Source organism: Falco biarmicus, chromosome 7 (assembly GCF_023638135.1).
Source record: "Falco biarmicus isolate bFalBia1 chromosome 7, bFalBia1.pri, whole genome shotgun sequence".
Taxonomy (NCBI): domain Eukaryota; kingdom Metazoa; phylum Chordata; class Aves; order Falconiformes; family Falconidae; genus Falco; species Falco biarmicus.
Window position 1 is genome coordinate 55,939,247 of NC_079294.1, and position 22,061 is coordinate 55,961,307.

Sequence of the window (22,061 nt, forward strand, 5' to 3'; positions counted from 1 at the left end):
CTAGGAAGTCTACACTGTGAGATACTTACCCACAGAATGAAAGTTAGCAACAACAAAAAAAGTGCTACCACATCCTGGTATTCCTCCTACAATCTCAAATACTTACATCCAGGTTTGGACAGTGCACCATTATTTCAGCAAAAATAAGAGTCCATCATTATAGGCTGTTTTGAGAAGAAGAATAGTACTTATGGCTAAATCCATTAGGTTAATATGAGCTCACTGATGACACACCCTAAGAAAGCAAACTGCAACTGATAGTCTAGCGCAGTTAGTTTGCAAGCCCCGCTGCAATAAAACCAAAAACGGATTGTTGAAGATTTTAGTACTATGAATGTGTGCCAGTAATTTCTACACTATATGCCTTACGTTTCACTATGTAAAGAACTGAACAGTACCTTCTCCAGCTTTTATAATGACTGATTTTAGAGACTCAGGGTAAAATTTTCAAAAGCTAACAGCAACTCTTATTCTTTAAAAGACCAACTTTTAAAAAATTTTGAATTTAAAAGTTAATATGGTATCATGTATTAGAAAAAAAGAATGAGGACTAGATATGCTATTAAAAAAGTCTACTTACCCCGAAGTTAGTAGCAGCAAACCGGTCTGAAGCAGATACATTCGTTGCTGCCGTAGTATGAGCATAGAAAGCATTTATATTGGCCAACAATGTACTCATAACTGCTGGAACACCAGGGCACATATATTTAGAAGACAGACAGGAAAAGTGCCTACAATTCAAACAGATTGACAGTTATTAAAAACGGCAAAGATTCTGCTCTTCCTCTCACCACAATTTCTTTTTGGCTCCAATGATGTAGCTTTCAAGCTACCTCATGGACAACTGCACAGAAATATTTGAGGAAAATCCAGACATACTTGATATAATTGCACACTGTTATTTTCTTGTTGCACACTGTTGCAGACTGATATTTTCACATTGAACACAAAAAGATGCACATTTGCTTCTCACTCTGTTAATCCTAAATACAAAACCATGGTTTAACAATTGCTGTTAAGCAAAACATTCATTATTGAACACAAACTTAAAATCAAACATGAACTTACAATCATAAAAGGCTGCAAGAGATCTATGCTCTGGTGGAGGAGGATTTAACTGGTGCCAACAAAAAGACTCAAACCAGCATTTTAACGTGGCTTGTATTTTAGGCTACATTATTAACGAGTGGTGAGGCACCAAGCAACTGTGTTCACCTTCATTTGATTTAGGCCATATCTGAAACTGTTCCACTTTGATTCAGGCCAGTAAAATTTAGGTAATCAGTCTGTTAAACTGGAACCAGCCAAAACCAGAGCTGCAACGTAACAGCACTGTTTATCTGTTTAAAACAACAGAAGATGCCTGCTTATAACAAAGAGCTTACAACATAAAAAACATGAGATAAGATGGATAAAAGATCTAACCCATGAGAGCGAACAACATCATTGCGAAACATAAAACCTTAATTTCAAGATTTATAGTTAGGCAGGACTGGGAGGGAGATAATGGGGTAAAGAGTAATTGTATAGAGACATGAAAGAGACTGAGGGGGACTAAGCAAAGAAGATAGTGAAAATGAATATACAGTCAAAGAGAAGACGATGAAGAAACTCCAATAACTGGAGCTCTCTGCATGTCCGAAGGCCCTGATTTTGGCAGCATGCTTCTCTTTGCTGGAGTCTCTGGCTCCTCTTGACTGTTTCTCCTTGGGAGCATAAGGCAGAGCAGTGTGCTGGGCCTGAACCACCTGGGCCCTAGTACCCATCCAAGAGAAAAATTAACACAAGGTACAACTGAACTCCATCCTGCTGAGCTTAACCCACGAACCCTCAAATGGTGCCACTGCCCAGACAATGTCCCACCAATGTCATTCAAGATTTTTTGTATCTTGTATTTGGATTCCTGTTCCTAAAGTTATAAAAAATGAGCTCTTTATACTTTCTTGCAAGCCTGCACACAAACTCTACCTACACCATGCTTTCTGATATCCTCCTACTGTCTCGGCAGTCCTCTCAATTCCTTCATTCCGAGACTTGCCTTGTGCTCTTGTCACTGACCCTGTTCATCATATTCCTGCTTTCAGATATTTTTTCCTAGTGTGCCCCATGCCACTGACTTTGTGTATTTGCTGATGCCTTTTTTATAACCCTTTGAGGTGATCTGCGGTTTCTTGACTGCCAAACAACTCATACTTCTGCTAGCCTATAGTTTTTAAAAGGGAAATTGGGAAAATGGAGTAAGCCAGTAGAAGACAGCAGGCAAAGTCTGTCTTGCTTCTGCTTTTCCAGTTCTCCTCTCACGGTGCACAGACTCTTACTACAGAAGCTCATCTATAGATTCAGAAATAGGGCTAAAACATTGCTCTGGGCTGTCAGTACCTCACATCACTCCAAGCCCTCTCCAAGTTTCATTTACTTTGCAAACGAGACATCTAAATTGTAATGTTTACTTCAGAAACCTGTGTCAGGTCACAGATATGCTAAAAAGGAAGAAAACTGCCAAACTCCCCAGTGTCCAGGCTCAGGAATCAGTCTTCATTAACATACCTGATACCTAGCTTATCTGATACCTGAATGGTTATCAGAAATGAACACCATAAAATTATTGGCCAAACTGCTCTCCTCAACAGCCATAGTCAATGAAACAGACTAGAGAACCTCTAAGACATTTGAAATAGAATCAGCTGCTCTCTGATTATCAAGCTACTTGCTTGATAGTAAACACATCCACCTACAGTTAGGTGATCACTATGGTCACCACAGGACAAAAGTTTCAGACTCATCCTAGGTGTAAAGTGTGTTTTAATTACCACTGAGTGCTCAAAACATGTGTGTGATCCATAAATTCAACTATTTCATTCTTTTTTTCTAAAAAAAAAAAAGTAGAAGAGATGTATAACAACTGACCCTGTAATTGAAAAGTAGTTGGCTGGAAAACTTCTAAAATTGTAATTTTCTAACTCTTTTGCATCTCACTCAAAATAAATCCTCTTATAATTTAAGTCGTAACTCCCAAGAAAAAAAACAAGTCCTTCATTATGCATGTGCAAATACCTAAAGAAAATCCCAGCACATATTCGTATTTTACTACTTTTAAGTATCATCCAAAGTCTCTGAAGTATTAAGGACATAAGATTTCAACAGGAGTGGATACTAGGTATGAATCAAGCCCTTAATCCTACTCCAAAGCTAAACTGAGAAGCTGAATAATTTTTGGATTTTCTAGTTTACCTGACTGGGCAAGGAGACTGGAAGAGAAGGGATCCAATTGGGGACAGGAGGCAGGAGAGGCAGGCTCATATTAAAGAGATTCTAGGGCTACAATTCTCATGTATGGGGTATCTCTGTATTTGCAGCCCTTCCAGACCAAGCCAGGAGACCCACTTTTTGGGCTTTCTCTAGCATTAAACCAGGGGTCCTCAAACTAGGGCCCGCGGGCTGGATACAGCCCCCCAGGGTCCTCAATCCGGCCCCCGGTATTTACAGACCCCCACCCCACCCCACCCCGCCGGGGGTTGGGGGGGGAAACCAAGCAGCCGCAGATGACTGCCTGCCACTTCACCCACGTGCCAGCCCCCTGGTTAAAAAGTTTGAGGACCCCTGCATTAGAATCTCTTTAAAGTATTTTTGAGCTGGATTTATGTATCACATAGTCTTGCACCAATATATAGTGACACTTAAAATTTGTGTCATAGTAGACATGTTCAAAGTGCTTTGCAAATATGTCTCAGCATTCCTGTAAGATAGATCACTAAGCGCTACTACCTCTGTTTTACAAAATTAAGAGAAACTGCGCAAATCTACACAGCCAATCAATCACATGGGCCAGCACTTGAACTCAGCATTGCCAGCTATGTGGGTCACAGGGACAATACTACCAAACCTTTCATTCATTGCCAGCGTTTTTCAGAAGTGCTTTTAAATACTGCAAAGTGAACAAGTGTAACACAGCTATCTGCTCCTCAGGAAAATCTTTCATTGTATATCATGTTTATTATCAAGTAGAACAATTTCCTTTGTGTAAACTACAACAGTGATGTCAGGTGATTCTCACCAGTTTCAGGTAACCTGTAAAGTTAATAGAAATCTCACCTGGTCTATTCATCACATGCATTTTGAAAATGCGATTATCAGAACTGTCTTTTTAAAAACTGACACCAAAATAATTAAGATATACTTTTACCATTCACCTTTAATTTCCAAAAATCTTCTAGTGGACCTAAAGATCCTTAGCGCATGAAGAACCCCAAGCTGGAGTTAAGGCAGTAATAACCCCACTTGCCTTAGAGTCACACCTGTAACATGCCCTGCTGAAGGGAGGAGGCAGACAAAAGGGGCAGTCAGCAGCAGTCAGTGTGAGAAGCCATTGAGACTGTTATCAGCTGCCCACAGGAAACATGACAAACTGCAAAAATAGTTGGGGTCAACATCTCAAGTTCAGCGAGTTGTCTTATGCAGGTTCTTCTAATGACTTCACATTGAGCTACTCAAGACCTGGACTGAGCTCTTGTCTTGAAAATAGACCCAAATTGTACCGAATTGTTGTAAGGAAAATTTAAACCTATTGATGTAGTGTATGTCCTTATTACAGTACTAAACTGTTCTACCTGTAATTTGGTTAGTGAAATTGATGATAAAACATCTGTGTCAAGTGACAGGTTATGTGAATTTTTGCTTCTCTCCTTCATTTAATTAAGATCTCTAAAATTCACAGGACCTATTAAGTTTATCACAGGCAATATGGGTCATGACTCAGAGTGCTGATAACCCATTTCCTTCTGCTTGCTAAAATAAAAGAAAGAGGAAACTTCCGTGTTTTTGTAGGCATCTGAAAACAGCAGCCAGTGGCAGGAGTTATTAACCATTCCTAATGGGCATATGATGTCACAGCAACCATTGCTATGTCTCATATATTTCAGAGTAATATGCATTGTTTAAGTTAGAGTCATGTGTCTAAAACTAGGCCTGCTTGCCTCAACTTTCTTACCATGCAACTTCCTGACCAACATGCAGTGCCTGTGATTCTTCCAGTTTTTCTGCTAGTGTGACTCGGCAAAGAAAGAAGGCTAATTAATGTGCTGTACTCAGAAAGCAAATACTATCAATGAAAATTACTTTAATGGGTGATTTGTGTGCTTTTTGCAATGCAGCCACATTAACTGAAGGCTAGCAGGAGAACAAGATGGCATAGTTAATGCCCATTAACCTGCTGGAGTGAGAACTATGTTGCTGATTTAGAAGCATTAGGTTCTACCTGTGGTGACACTCTTGCCAGTGAGAAGCGGAGATCTTAATAGAGCTTTTATTGCACTTGATTCCACTACGCAGTAAATCCAGGATGCTGACATCTTGTATAATGTCAGTGTCTAGCCAAATACTGTTTTGATTCGTGCTTTGCTTTTTGCCTTCTAAAGAAAAATAGACTATGTTGACAGATGAATGAGAGGAAGAAAATTTTTTTTTTGGTGGTGGAGGCGTGGCTTAATATATGTAGATAAACTTCCAATACGATTCCTTCCAGACATTGAATTTACAGCATAAATCACCATCCATCAATACAGTCATCAAAATAAAGGCCAGCTGGATCACTGAGCTGCTGTTCTGTTTTTGTTAGTCTGTTTTCTGTCATATCTATTTTCTTTCCTATTCTCTCACACGTGTGCTTTGACTTTTGGGACTATACACATACCATTTGTGTAGTTAACAGAGTCTATGTGGCTGCTGTTTATCACAAAAACCCCACCTCTTCTGACCCATATAAGAATTGCTGTAATTTTCTTTGATTCTTTTTCCAATTCAGACTCCACAAGGAGTGGAGGAATATAATAATTATAAGAAGAGTGGATTATGGAATCTATACAGTCAAGACTTTTCAAAAAGCTGCAGTTAGTGCAACACATGCAGTCTTTGTATTGTATTTTGGATTTGGGTCAATGGGTGATTTTATATTCACATGAATTCCATATCTGGTAACCTAACAGCATATTTCTGTGCTTAGGAACTGGGCAGTTAGAATCCATATCTTGAGAGTAAGACATCCCATCTAAGCAGGCATCCTTTAGGGAAGAATTGTCTCTATTTAGTTTCATAAAAATGTAGACATCTCCAATAACGGGTGCAATCACACTTGAATTCATTCTCTTTATAAGTTTAATGAAAAAGGTCTCACTGGGGACAATGACTCAAGCAGAAAAGTAACCATCTATATGATATCTTTTCAGTTGATACACACATTCCAGTAGATCTTTGATGGTGCACAGGTAACCTCCCTCTGATCTAGACTAACTCACACGTGGCATGTTTTAAATCACAGAAAATGCAGAAATTCTTTGCTGATGCTGGTTGAGAGAGGAAAAGAGCTTGAGCTTTATGTCTTCAGGACTTTTAGTCAGTCACCTATTGGACCGATTTTCCATGAAGCGGTCAGGCACTGAAACAATAAACTGATCGAAATTATTGTTTATCTTTGCTGAGCTGCCACAATTGTGGTTGATGAGTATACTTGGTGTATTTGGAAAAATCAAGGCTATCCTTTTGAAATATTATTTCTGTGCTCTAAAGGAATAAATATAAATAAATGTTAACGTGAGAGCCAGAAACAAATCACTGGGGTTTACTAGGATGGTCACAGATAAAAAAGCTGCCAGTATGAACCTGCAATGATAGACAAGTGGGGTTGTTTATTACCATAGCAGAACAGAATGCCAAATTATTCTAGGAAGTGGTACTGTAGGGAGGCTTAATCAGATTTACGTTGTGTTCAGAAATGCAGAATGGCGTATGTTCCCACTCCAGCATATGCTGTCTACCCACATCTAAAAGGGTCAAAACTGCCTACCATTAAGTGGCAGTAAAACTTTATATAATAGGTAATTTAAAAACTGCAAACAAATATGAATTTAAAAAATTACATTCAGACAAAAAGAACACCTCATTAGCAACACCCTAAAATTCACTTCAGCCTGATACAGTTCATAAGAAGCACGCGGATACTCTCTGGGGTCTGGATCATGGGCTATCAAAGCACACTCAGTCTTGCATTTACAAATGCAAACATTTTAATTTACAATGTTATTATGAGAAATGCAACAGAAATACTCTGAAACGAGATTCTCAAGCATAAAATGCTTACATAATATTCCTTTGGGCCAAGTGATTAAATTCAAATTCTGTCTCTGTTGTATGGTAGAAAATTACTTTTACTTTACTAGAAGCACATCATAACCAAATGGAAATAGATTATTCTATTTTCCAAATCAAGAAGCTGCACATTTTCTCCCAGCCATTAATGTTGTTCCAGGAGAATAAGGTGATCTCATAAACGCAAATAAAACCAACAGATAATAGTCCAAAAGAAAATTCCCCATGGCAGAACTACTGTCTTCACTACTCTCGTCCCCAAAGTCTGCGTGCTCCAAGAGACATGTCTGCAGATTAATCAGGAAAACAATGCACCTGGATACGTATTCTTCTCCAAGTATTATTTGAGATTACACTGATTATTGATTTTACTCCTAACTTAAATAGGAAGTGGCCTACCCCTCAAATAGGGGTTGCTCATTGTTAACATGCAACATTTTAAAACATAAATGGACATGCGTAACAGGGCAACGAAATCTTAGCTTTTATTTCCTATGTAAATTACCTGTGACTACCAATACTGAAATAACTTTCTTATTACACCTGCCTTCAAATGCCTGGTTTGCAGCTGTTAACAGCAAGGAATTTTGGTAGAAAAGGTACAGAAGAAAGCAAGAACAAAAAGAGGGCAAACCAAAGTGGGTCACTCAATGTGAAATGGCTTGGTTAGAATTTTTGAGTAAGCATTCCTGAAAAATGTGTTGCAGTCCTTGCTCAGCTGCATCTTAGATGTGCAGACTAAATGCACTTCCTTTTCATGAATATCTGGTATATTATGTTCTGTAAGAATAAAGTATCTTTATATGACAATGTAACTTGTCCATTTCGAACACTGTTAAATAAAAAAATCTTTTAACACTCACATGTCAATTATATTGCTATTTTTGTAATGCTGACTTTGAATTTCTAAAATTAGTTTCAAACTTTCTCTGGAAAATTTCAGAGTACTGGCATTCATTAAGAGACGAAGGAAAAGAAACTTCAAAAGAACTTTTCAGTTGAGGTTGTCCATCAAAAATACAGGCATGTTGTATTGAGATAACCAACTACTGGGGTTATAGTTAAGAGGAAACACTGATGCTAAATCAGTCCTGCTTTATTTCCTAAGCAAAACAGTAGTAACAGCCCTCCCTTGGCATCAATAGCTCTTGAGAATTCATCTCATAAAAATGAATTCATTTTGATACATACAGCAGGAACAACCCTACCATTTCAGAGATTAACATTTTGGTAAAAATGGCATACCAAATCTAAATTATAATACTGAGATAGTTAATAAGTAACACCACTTAATCAAGATGTAAAGACATACATGGCTAAAGAGAAGTGAAACACAAACCCCCAAATATTCATGAAACTCAATGCATGAGTTCCTTCATAGGTAGTACAGATAGATATACAATACCACAAAGGAACCTAAGCTTAATTAATTATTTTGTGCAATATTGTTTAAGGTCCTTGGAGGAAGAGCATTAAAACCCTATAGATTCCAAATACATGCTCTACCTTTCTATTTTATAGAGGTACAGTACAATAATTTACAATAAGCTATATAAACATGTCCATTGCAACAGCAGATGGTGTTGTCATATCCTGCAATAAAAATAAATCTTCACATGTTTACGTGCCCTTATATTTAAGATAGTTTTTTTAGTATGTACTGTAAAGAGATGGAGGAAACAAGATACATGTTCTGATTAAAAATTCCATATCAGCTTTCTAGAGGGAAAAAAGTCTGTATTTCTTCTTTAGAGGACACTGGGAGTCCTCTGCTTTCCTATGGCTGCAATAGAAGCAGAATACAGTCTTTTTTGCTGGCAGACATTTCAATGGAAAAATTAAGAATACATGAATGGAGCTTTTGTATCCCCAGGCCTCTATGCTCAGTGGTGTTGTGTTCTAAAGTGATCAGACAGCTACTTTAGTACAGATAATGTGGCAACAGGCTTTAATACCATCAAAAATGGTTTGCATGAATTATTTACGTATACTATGGAAGTTTACTATAGCCATTGCTGGTGTTCTGTGATGATTTCTGTACTCTTAGAAAGGCGTACAGAGTGAAACCCTGTTCTACCATTCTAATCCCATCTGAAACAGCAGAAGTCCTTCTGATCCTTGCCACATATCAGGATCATAAGTATTGAGAAATGCATTAGTGGTAATACTAGTAACAGCTTATAAATTACTTTAATCCTATTGCAGGTGAGAAGCACTTCAATGAGAACCAGATGGACAAAAACGATAAGAATTTTAGATCAGGAATGGGAGTGAAATGGAGAACAAAAGCATGAAGGCTTGAAACCCATCACTTCCCTCAAACACATTCTTGACAGTTGAGCAGAAAACCAAACATTATACTTACGTCATAGCTTGATAAATATCTTCAATTCCATAGCGCATTGCAAATTCATCCACAATTTCTTGTGCAGCATCATCAAAGTACACCTTCCAGGCTTCATCACCTCTCACTTCAGGGATTTTTACAACACCATTAGATTTAACTTCCGTCAAGTAATGGAACAGATTCTAAATGTAAGAAATATTTCAAATAGGAATTTGCAGCTTTTAAGTAGCAGTCTGAAAGGATATCCTATATAATAGGCATCAATATGTTCATTGTTGGCTGTTTGGGGTTTTTAGTTTCTTGGTTTTGTTTCTTTTAAATTTGCTGAAGAATGGCAGTAACTAGTCATCATTTGATACAACACTCCCCCCCCCCCCCCCCCCCCCCCAAGACTCTAAACATGCTTTTTGTAACAGAACTCTGGTAGTGCAGGCTTGTGATTCAGCACATTGATCCATCTCCTTGATATAAGGTCACATCAGTTAACTGGCACAGAGAGACTACAACATAAAATTGTGCAGAAACTTTCTCTTCTCTATCATATGCCCTTGCTAATGAATGAAATTGTGATGTTTAAAATGCTCACTACATAGTCTTTCACCTTCAATTGGATCTGTGACCAATAAATTTAAAATTCATTATTTAAGAACTGTAAGTTACAGGAAACATATCAGAAATAGTGCATAAGCCTCTCAGGTAGTGAAAGGCACGCTATAAATTTTAGATTTAGCAATCTTAGGACCAAAGCTAGTATTTAATTTAATGTTAATGTCACAGAATAATTCTCAGATTACCTTGCTCCATATGTATCTAAAAAATGACCAACAGACTTTTATTTCCAAAAAAAACACCAAAATATTGAAAAAGTTTTGCTTTTGGTAAATAGACATAACTGTCACGTGGATTACCTTAAAGCAACAACATTTTGCCATTTATGTCACAGGTTGCAACTTTACAATATCAGGTCAAAATCTGTGAGCACAAATGCCCTAATATATATTAGTGCTGAGCTTTCAGCCATGTACTAGTACCAGCCTTCAGAAAATACTTGTATTTTTTTAATAGAACTTCAATGCGCATCACTGTTTGAGGGAAGAGGAATCAAGTACAAGAAAATCTTTCAAAATACACATTGGTTTATCAGTGATGATTTTTTTTTTCAATATTGAAAAAATTAATCTAGACAACAGGAGAACAAAATTTTATATTGTGTGTACTTCTGCTTTTTCTCACTCTCTGCAAAATATGGATTAACGCAGCAGGAAAGAAGTCCTTTACAATTAATAGCTATGTTTCTATAATACACAGAAATGGTTGTATCTTCCTGATGTTAGCAACAACGTATGGAGCACCAAAACACTAAACCAAAATACAGCACAGGGAGAACTTAGCTGACTCCCCCTCTTCTTATTCTGATTCCTGCTGGCAGGAATGATCTGTTGGCAATACATTGTTCTGCCTTTGACTCTGAGCCTGGTATGCCATCAGCAGTACAAGGTGGGATATCTAACATAAACTTGTCCTGCGGCGTAGATACTAACGTTCTGTAGCTTTTTTTCCTTAACTTTGCCAACATACCTCATGTAGACAGGTGTACTGCATGTGGTAGGGAGCAACTTTCTCCTCTCCTTTTATTTCAACGTTGATTTTCAATCTAATGGCACCAGAGACAGCTGATTTATCTGTTCGCTTTTCTGAAGAGAAGAAAACCAATATATTAGTAACTACCAAGAACACATATATATCATATGAGCTTGCATAAATCATTCTAACTTAATAATGTTTTTAAAGCCAGAAAGACCTGCTGTGAAAAACAAGAGATTTTTTTTTAATACCTCCACACATGGTTCAAGCCATTAAGCAGAATTCCAAACTATGAAGGAAAGAATCTTTCTTATTTTATTTGCCAAATTCAAACCAGGCTGCACAACATTTTATTTGACACTTTCCCCTTTTCAATAGAAATTATTTCTATTTTCGAGCTGGTAACTGTACTAGTTATTATTATTTTCATTACTGATATTTTCCCTTAGTTATGAGGACTTTAGCGACAACCTGAACCACTGTGTCTGGGTGTGGTGGGTTGATCCTGGCTGGACACTGGGTGCCTGCCAAAGCTGCTCCATCGCTCCCCTTCTCAGCCAGCCAAGGGAGGGAAAATATAATGGAAGGCTCGTGGGTGGAGAAAAGTGCAGGGAGGGATCATTCAGCAGTTATCATCAATGGGCAAAACAGACTCAACTTGGGGAAAATTTAATTTATTACCAATCAAATCAGAGTAGGATAATGAGAGCTAAACCTAAATCTTAAATCTTAAAGAACATCTTCCCCCCACCCGCCCAGGTCTTCTTCCTGGGCTTATCTTTACTCGCAATTTCCTCTGCCTCCTCCCCTTCAGCGGTGCAGGGGGATGGGGAATGGGGGTTGGGGTCAGGTCAGCACATGTTTCTGCTGCTCCTTCCTCAGTGGGAGGACTCCTCACACTCCAGCTCACACCCTGCTCCAGCGTGGGGGGTCTGTCCCATGGGAGACAGCCCTCCAAGAACTTCTCTAACCTGATCCTTCCCACAGGCTGCGGTTCTTCATGTACTGCCCCAGTGTGGGTTCCTCCTGGTGGGTGCCATCCTTGAGGCACAGACTGCTCCAGCGTGGGTCCCCCAAGGGGTCACAAGCCCGGCCAGCAAACCTGCTCCAGCCTGGGCTACCCTCTCCACAGGGCCACAGGTCCTGCCAGGAGCTGCTCCAGCTTGTGCTTCCCATGGATGACAGCCTCTTTTGGGCATTCACCTGCTCTGGTGTGGGGTCCTCCACAGGCTTCAGGCGAATGCCTGCCCCACCGTTAATGTCCATGGTCTGCAGGGGACACCTTCCTCACCAGCCTCACCATGGTCTTCACCACAGGCTGCAGGGGAAGCTCTGCTCCGGTGCCTGCTGCACCTCCTCCCCTCCTTCTTCGCTGACCTTGGTGTCTGCAGTTGTTGCTCTCAGGTGTTCTGATCCCTCTCTTTGGCTACAGTTGCTGATCTTAAATATTTAATTAGAGAGACACTAGCACCATCCCTGATTTGTCTCGGTGTTTGCCAGCAGCAGGTCCATCTCGGAGCCGGCTGGCACTGTCTCTATTGGACACAGGGGAAGCTTCCAGCAGCTTCACACAGGAGCCACTCCTGTAGCCCCCTGGCTACCAAAACCACACAAAAATGTTCTTAGCAGAACTTGATCACAGAGCTAAGATGAATATCACAGAGGAAATTATACGAAGAACTGTGTTTATATGATCTCTACTGGTCTGTTTAGTTGGTGTTGCCCATTCTGGAGGTTACTGATGTTCTTTGGCTTCAATTTTCACTTCTCCAATCCACTCCAGCAGTATAGCTGAGTCAATAGGTATTAGAATTTTTATGATTCTTTCACAAAGTGCTGTGATGCAAGTGGTGATGAACAGTACAATTAATAAGAATTGGCATTCCACAAATCCAAATGTTTTGAGTGTTTCACTCCTCTTTCCTCTCTATGATGTGAAGTACTGCGGTTGTGTCAATGTTTATCAGAATAAAACATGCCAGTCTTTTTAGAATATTAGAATTATCATGAGCCATTTACCAATACTTCTCTTTAGATGCTGACTGAAAGGTTTTTATTCTAGATTCTTCCTTTTGCAGAGCACATAGATTTTCAATATTATTAAAATGCTTCCAGTCAAATCAGTTCAACAAGCTTTGTTTTAAAAATCTGTTTCATAATAATTTATATCAGTTTAAGTCACTGAAATTTTTGAAGGAATAAAATTCAGGATTCATAATGACTCGATTTCCTTACCTTTTAAAAAAATCTCATTTATAAATAGGAAACAAAGCAAGGCTTTCTTTCAATTGTCAATGAGAACTCAAATGGTTCCCTGACAGATCTATAAATGCCACTGGGAAATGAAACTGGGAAAACAAGGACTGTTGGTTCGGAAACAAATGCTCTACAATTTCAGAAAGTTATGTCACATAATTCACCAGAAATTTTCAAAGAGCAGGCAACCTACATAAAAATGTTAATATCACTTTTTTTGTTATCAAATATAGGAGACTAACTTTTAAAGAGCTACTCCACAGCATTTAGTGCACCCGAAGAGATTTTTAGAACTGAAGAACAGTTGCATGCTTAGATTTAGATAAAGGAAATACATTCAGAGACATGCTTTCATTGATTTATTTCCGGTTGAAAGAATGATACTTCTTAAGACCTGTCCAGACAAGCAAGTGCAGTCATTAAGCACAGCAGAGAGCATTTTGAGCTCCAGCAGGCTGTCTTCTGTTTATAGACACATTTGACATGTACAGAACATAAAACTCTAGCAAGCAAGTTTCATGAAGAACCACAGGTGTAACCACTGTGAAAAGCAAAGATGATTAGACCCAGAATGGTACATAATTTTTAAAAGTATATGATGAAATGAATAAGGACAACAAGCAAAATATTTGCTAGATGTAACTTTGTAGATGTATTTCCCACAGAATGCTACTGTGAATGAACTAGTCTGAAATATTGGGTTTTCTTACATATTCTTAATTTTTCATTAAAAAGAACTAATTTTCTTTGATATTGTGATTATTCTGCTTTCTGTAATTGTCATAACTCTGGATCAAACCCAAGAATGTATCTTTCATTTTTAAATCAACCTGTAATACAGAAGATTCTAAGGTATGTATTGGTACCAAAGGTATATACTTTGAAGTCCTAAATCTACAGATGCTGAGATTCCACCTAAATTTGTTTTTAAAAAATTAGTAAGACTCATACCTAAATTATACCATACATCCATTTCTCCACTCAGTGTTCTTACTTCAATGATTGTTTGCCCAAGGAAGTCATCTGATTCCTTTTTGAAATGTTGTTTCACTCTAGATTTAATGTCGTCATCTTCATCCCATACTCTCACTTTTATTCTATCTGTGGAATTATGGCATTCACTGTAAAAAATAATAATAAAATACAAAATGTGATACATAAGCTACATGCATTTGTACTGCTGTCTAATTCACTGTCCTTGATTTCCATATACCTGCTTAAATGCATAAAGTGACAGAATACAAACAACCTGCAACATTTAGTGGAATAAAAGGCGATAGCACACTGCCAGGGACAAAACTACAATTACTGTATATAAGAGAAAGTAAAGAGCATAACTTGACTGAATTATATATACAAATGGATTGTATTTAGGAATGTCTATTTAAGAATGTAATGAACTCCTCATTAAAATTATTAATTAATTTACAATGTGTATTTCTTGATACTATTATTTAACAAATATCTTAGAAAACATACTGTTAGATCAGGTTTATTCATTTAGGAATGCTATGTAGTACATACAGCAGACTGCAAAAATAGTAGCCTATAATGTTATAATAAAAAAGTGAGAAAATCTTAAAGAATATTTCCAGTATCTGGCAGGTTTTGAAAAAAACCCAGCAAGTATGCACAAACTTCACAGCACAAGACACATAATTAAAAAAACCCCAAAACCTAGGGAAATAAGTAACTGCTTTCTTTAGAAGATACATTACTTTTCTCCAAGACCTCCATGCTCTGGTAAGGAGGAGTAGGGACAGACTGCCATGTGCTAAAAAATTCCTTGCAAATTGAAGTGGCATACTAGCTTCTCATAAGCTGAGTGGATTTAAGAAACTACTGGATGTATGAGAGTGAGGTGGCTTCACTTGCAACCTGCAGAGCTCCTGGTGAATAAAAAATTATTACTTCCAGCCCATACTGCATGTATTTCCACAAAAATGGAAAATAAACTTTACTGCTGCTTATTCCTATAAGCCACACTGAAGACTGTTCACTGTTGGTCAGTGTTGGCTTTTGATGACTTCACTGAAATATCCCAACATTGACTGCAGAAATCCGTGGTAGTGAAAAACTTTCCAATGACTTTTTAACAGCCAGTACAGATCTGGTGGCAGTTATAAACCATGTCATACTCATGCATCTGTACTAACTGGATGGGGTTTATATCCATTCAGTAATACTAAAAAGTATTTTAGATCTTATGAATGTTTGTGTATCTTTAAATGTAGCTTTAAACTGTAGCAGCAAATTTTCATCTTCAGCAAGGTCTTCGTTTGACACTAGTTTAAGAGTTCTGACTTGAATTCTATTCCAAGCACTATCACTGCTCAGTCATCTGTCTCAGCGTTTCCAGCATTAAAAGAGTAATACTATAACTTATCTCCCAAATGGCACCCCTCAGGGGTGTTCTAAGAATTAATTAGTGGTGGTAATGGGCTTTGGAAGTATAAAGTGTTTTAAATGGTATTATTACTGTCAAGGCCAATCAGTCACTAAAAATGCCATGCACAGCTTTTAATCTGCCTCACTGTGACATCAGATACATTCAGTATCACAGAAATGCTTGTGCCTGTATTCCAAATTTTAACACTGCAGATATCGCCGATAATTAAAAACCACCTTGTTCTGTGATTAGCAAAACTAATTAAGCTTAATTTAATTTTATCTTATGATTGTCTTCCCTGACATCTAACAAACTGCAGTCACATACTGAATCTTCTCCCATAATTGGGATTTTCATAATTACTCCTTCATAACCCTGTCGATTATGGGGTGAGCTCATACTGAGGACACTACTAGGATCTCATCTCTGTCTGACCACCTATTTTGATAGAACATGATGGATGTAGTATTAGGCAATCTGTGAAATTTCTCTGACTGACCAAAAAATTCAAAAGCTATAGGCAAGGACATATAAAATATAGGAAGACACAGATGGATCAAATAAACCTCTTTGCCTTAAGAAACTAAACTAAACCCAGAAACCATTTAATTTTCCTGAAATGTAGTCCTGAATTATTTCTTAACATTGCTAAAGTCCTGAATTGCATTTAGCTGTGCACCCTGTAGAAATATTAAACAGGGGATTTGTAGAGTGGCTTAGGGAGATCCATCGCTGGTGAGGCCATCATTTATGTGACCCACATCACTGTATATGTGCTATTAGTAGAAATCTTGTTCCTGCTTTTCTTCTCAGGGAGATGTTGCATATAAGAAGTCATTAAATGGTACTTCAGTACAAATACTGTACTTGTATTCTCCTGAGACAACATCAGTTTTCTTCTGATGTACACTTAGCTGATTAAGGAATATTTATTGAGATACTCAGGAAGACTGCACCTTTCCCTGATATCCTCATTTGTCTCTCCCACATCTTTTTATCCATTAACCTTAGGTTACTGAAACATGGTGAGACCTATCACAACCAATGGGTTTCCTCAAATGTTCATCTTTGTGTCTAAGCCTTTAGCACTGAGTCAGCTCTGCTACAGGTTTGTAATGTTCCTGTGCAAGACCCCCAAACTACCACAGATTTGTGACGCAAGAACAGAAGTGTGGATGAACACATATTTCTACTGGTGTACCCTGTGCCAGTGAGACTGCAGGAAGATTTACTATTAAAACCACAGAGCTGTCTCTGCATGATTCTACTTACCTGCCCAGCCTCTCCCAAAAAGCACTATATAATGAGGTGCACTTTCTGCTTTGGTCACCGATAACATCTGTGCAGAAGCTCTGTGGCTTTGCAAAAAGCATTGGGTGGAATTCCTGCTTCTGCTTAACCTGCCCCGGAAAATGAGCTCAGGGAATTCAAGGCAAAGACAACATAGGCTATTTTCATTGTTCCTCTTCTAGCCACTCTGCTTTATATGCTCAGTAAAAGTATTCACTAAAGTGTGATATAGGAAGGTGAAAGCGAAACGCTCTTTAGCATACACAGAATGAAGATACTGATGTGTTTGAAAACTGGAAAAGCTGCAGTATATTCAGAGATGTTAGACAGAAGAGATTGTTTTAATAATTTATCAGCAATCTGGTGATGCTACATTACTTCTGCTTTTACAGAATAATGCACAGACATGAAATAATCCTCACAGCATTCCTGCTTATTCTAATGGCTAGAGTAATAAAAAACTGTAATAACAAACTATCTTTACTATAGCAGCCCAATGTAAATTTAACATTAGGTGCACTGCCATGGCCTTACTGTATACCTCCTCTAAGAGATCTTCACCCAGTGTTAAAATAACAACTAATTGATACTATGCTAATTTCAGTAAAGAAATAAATACAAATTAATAAAGAAGCTGGTAAGGAATGTATGGAGAATAACTACCCACTGCCAAAATTAAATACATTCATTATAACAGCATTCTTACCTTGGAGTCTTCAGTAAAAACTCTTACATCCACTAACAAATTTGCATACTCCAAATGTAAGTCTAGGTGGAGAGGTTTGGTTTTTTTTCCCCTACTCTAAAAAAATGTTATTTCTATAATGAGAAGAAAATTATTTTTCCAATAAAATAAACTATTTTGGTGAAATTCTGTAAGCAATCAGCAGACAAATGAGGCTACATCTGAGATATAGAAAACAAACTTGACTGACGACTTGCCTTTGCAACACCTTTGCCTGCCCACTTCCAGTTTTGCACATTTTGTAGCTTACCTTTTTTTTCTAAATCAACTTTTAATCAATCATTTCACAAATGAGTAGTCTAAAAATCACACATACGCTACTTTCAATCAGACCTCCAAAGAAGAGGAGAAAAATCTTTCCTGTCAATAATAAGACAGACATCTCTTTAGAACTGGTCTTGCATTCCCTGAGCACTCAGCAAACCAGTTCAAGCGTAGACAGCTAGTGGTAGAGAACCTATGAAGAACTTGCACTCTAACAGGAAAATTTTTAAATGCCACAATGACCAGGTTCTTTCTAAAAAATATTCTCAAATGTGACAGAACCAAGAAATGTAAAAAAGGGAAGCATTACACTATTCTTACTCCAGTTTTACAGCTGGGATAATGATTCACAGACAGATTAAATCACTCTACAACCATCTTCCTTACTTCTTTCTCATAGTGCCCGTTCCTCCTTTTCAAAATGTATTTAGCTTTTTTTTTTCTCCTGAAGCATTAGCATACATTTTTATTCACAACAGTGGTGAAAAAAAAAACACCAGGAAAGTGTGAGATAAGTTTCTTCTACACTATAAACATTCGCTCTGCTCTCCAATAAGGATATCCAACATCCCAACAATATTTACCTATGCAACTTTCCAGAAAGGTCAAATCCAGAGCCAACATGACTTGCCACATTTCCAGAGAAGTCACTCTGGTTGCTGATGGACAAACCTGAAGATCTTTTAATTTGTCTTTAACAGGCTACTTCAGCTGAAGACTGCCAGCCTGCCTATGTAAAAGCACTTTGTGAAGAATCGTTGTGGTCTACTGTAACTGAAGTACACAGCCTTTGGTTTTTGCTGTATTTTGTTTCCAATTTCTTTTTTTTGGTAGCTTCTATTTCTGTTTAGCCTGTTACAAAAGTACTTAAATTCTTTTTGGACGTATACTCTTAAGCCATTTAAAGAAAACATGCTATATACCACTTTGTGATACTAACCATAGATACACTCATATTGTTATTTCAGATGGATGTTGCTTTAGCTGTAGACCATTACATATACCTAAGATGTCTTCCACAAACTAAAGGAATAGATTTTGGAAGACAATAATTTGTACTTTTAAGTGCTATATTCATTCAGTGAGTCAACACTGATGTAATTGGAAAGCAGATAAAAATCAAGGTGCCACTTGGCTGCATGAACTATCTATGAGAATAAGTAGCTCAAAACATAGCAGATTTAAAAAAAACCACAACCATAGCAAATAATGGATCATTGTGTTTTTTAAACCACTTTACACACAAGCATAAGAAATACATTTTGTATAGCAGGTAATGCATGGAAAACAATTCAAGAGTTGAACCTTGCTAAAGTCTTAATTTTATTCTCTTATACTAAAATATCTTGGATGTCATACAGTCTAGACAGAGAATGGAAAGTGATAATAGAGATTTTGTCCTAAAAGTATAAAGAAACCCCACAGTTCTGGAAGATAGTAGGAGAGTGAAGTGCAGGTATTACCCTCATGTTTATTATTATTGCCATTACTGCAAGCCAGAACCAGATACGCCCACGGCATTGCTATAAGAAGTCTGTCCATTGTTGTTAAGTGTTCAAGGTGCGTAGTGTCTCAGGAAATCTATCTGTTCTATACGTCAGTAGCCCCACTGCTGGCAAAGTTTTTCTGAAGTCTGATTTAAGCCTCTCTAAAAAGAATTTGTGTCTATTTCTTCTTGTTCTACTATAATAGTAAGCAAGGAAAAAAGATTGTTCCTTTTGTCTTCACAGGAGAAAGGATGTGTTTAAAGACATCCTTACTTTCACTACTTTTCTCTAGCCTGGACAGTCCCAATTCTTTTAACAGTGTGGTCATGGGCCATGCTTTCTGATATAGCAGAATGAGACTAATTATGCCTTTTTTTGCTTTAGTTTACTCTGTCATAACAAAAAGAGATGTATAAAATTAACCTAGATTGACAGCAGTTTGAAAAAAAAGACTCAGACCAAACACACTGTACTGTGAAACTGAAAAACATTATTGCTGAACAAACAATTTATCATTTGAATTGTTGTTTAACAGTGTTCTGCTCTGTTGTTTGGGGCTGAGGCTGTGAGATACAGTTATTTTAATTAGCAGGATGTCTCTCAGCGACTTTACTGCTTATTGAAGAATTCTTAGAATGGAAAAATCCAGTAAACTAATTTGTATTTTTCTACTACCCAACTGGTTTTGTGTAACATAATTCTCTTACATACTCTTGCTTATGAAACAATCCTTAAGCTGCTTCAATAATTCTTACAAGAATTTGGAGATGTGTGCTTGCTAGACAACACTGCCAGAAAAAGCAGATTTCCATATTTCAGCAATCAACCATTGAAAATAGTCAAGAAATGAATGACAGTGGAGAACAGTTTTATTATAGAGTATAGACCCAGAAGTCTGTACAAAGCTGAAAACTGTATCGCCAAAATCTCTCTTCCTTGTAACTAAAAAATAAAAATGCAGCCCCTCTTCCTGTATGAGATGCCACACCCAACCAGAAGAGGGAAGGTGACAGACAGCTTGTAAGACTCTTCCTTTGCTCTGGCATTGAAAAAACTCTCCTATCACTGATGTTTTATTGAAAAAATAAAACCTGCTCTGTTATCTCCTTTTTAATAACGCCAATAGAAAAGATCAAAGCCCTTACCACCTATATTACATTCATTAAGGAGCATCTGCTGGCCTATTTACTTCTCTATATTGTGTATAAAAAAATATACATTTCAAGGAAAGAAATATTCTTGCTCTGATAGTCTTGCTTTTCTACTGGGGTGCATGCAGCTGTATGTAACCTCTACTTTAGTTACGGTTTATGAGTTCCCATATTAAAATCTATGCCAATATCCCATGGTCATTTAGCAGAGTGTTACATTATGTTTTGTGAGAAATATTCACTCTCTGCTTACCATATAATTGTATCAGGTTTATGTGTGATTCTGCAAAGTAGAACACACTCTTACTCTATCTGCTATGAGAGAGCAAATGCACAGTGGGGAGCCAGTCTTTTTTCCAAGTCCTTGTTTTGGAACAGATGAGGAGATTTAAATGCATGTTTTGGTATTATGAGAAAATATACGATTACAAGACTTTGAGATACATTTTATTTCTGCAATTTATCATTTAGGAGTTATAATGATGATTAGCATTTGATTTTAAATAGGGCTATCAAATATCACCAGTAGAGCCTAATGAAAGTTCCTGAGTCAATGAGATAGTTATATCGATCTACTTTAGATTTAATCTTGTAGTTAAACATCTATAGTTTACTTAATACACTTTAGAAATTCTCATATACTTTTAATTGAAATCCAATGCATTCAATAATTCAGGGAGATAACTATTTTAGAAAGTACAAGTGCTATAAAAATGATTGAAAATGTATTCGGTTCAAAGCAGTTACTCAGGAGATTTACGCTATAGTAAGGTTTGGTGGTTGTGGGTTTTTTATGTTATTGCTAGAGCAGAAAATGATAGTAATACTTAATGCTGGGTGAAAAAAATATGTAGTATGTTCACGTTTCCAAGGATTTTATGATAGCTTTGCCCACATCTTTGAGAAAGTACATTTACAGCTTCATGCCAAATTTGCTGACCTGATCATGCACCTTTAACCCTATGCAACTCATGCAATTAAATGCTAGAGAGTAATTAATCTCCTACCTTTCGTTACTCACAGTCATTCAATGAGCTAGACACTTCAACTGTTACTGAAGTAACACAACATTTGAAAACATGATCTGTATAGTGGAAGCCTGTAAAAAGTTTCCGAGTGTTTTCTCTGAATTAACAATTCATCTTCAGTACTGGCATTTGAATCTGCGAAAGAAATGGGCTACACCGTTTAATATAGTTGGATTACCTAGTACCACTTCCAGACAAATAGAAGCGGCATATTTGGTCATACCTCCTTCAAACTCACTAGTAAAATTATAACCTGCTCACCAATAGGGTAGCAGATTTTAGTAAGAAAACCCAAACAAACAGAGAAAAGAAAATAGCTGTTGTGCTACATGCGGTGCTTAGGGATATGGTTTAGTGGTGGACTTGGCAGTCCTGGGTTA

General features: G+C 37.4%; 1 protein-coding gene across 2 annotated transcripts in view; it reads right to left on the reverse strand.

The window, feature by feature from the left end:
* UNC13C (unc-13 homolog C) overlaps nucleotides 1-22,061 on the reverse strand; it is a 178,726-nt gene that overhangs the window by 91,170 nt on the left and 65,495 nt on the right. For both annotated transcript variants that reach the window (XM_056347091.1, XM_056347090.1), the window contains exons 9-12: nucleotides 14,279-14,448; nucleotides 11,066-11,181; nucleotides 9,506-9,669; nucleotides 581-731 (exon numbers count right to left, since the gene is read on the reverse strand). In XM_056347091.1, the coding sequence (XP_056203066.1) occupies nucleotides 581-731; nucleotides 9,506-9,669; nucleotides 11,066-11,181; nucleotides 14,279-14,448 (601 nt within the window). The remainder of the gene's footprint in view (nucleotides 1-580; nucleotides 732-9,505; nucleotides 9,670-11,065; nucleotides 11,182-14,278; nucleotides 14,449-22,061) is intronic.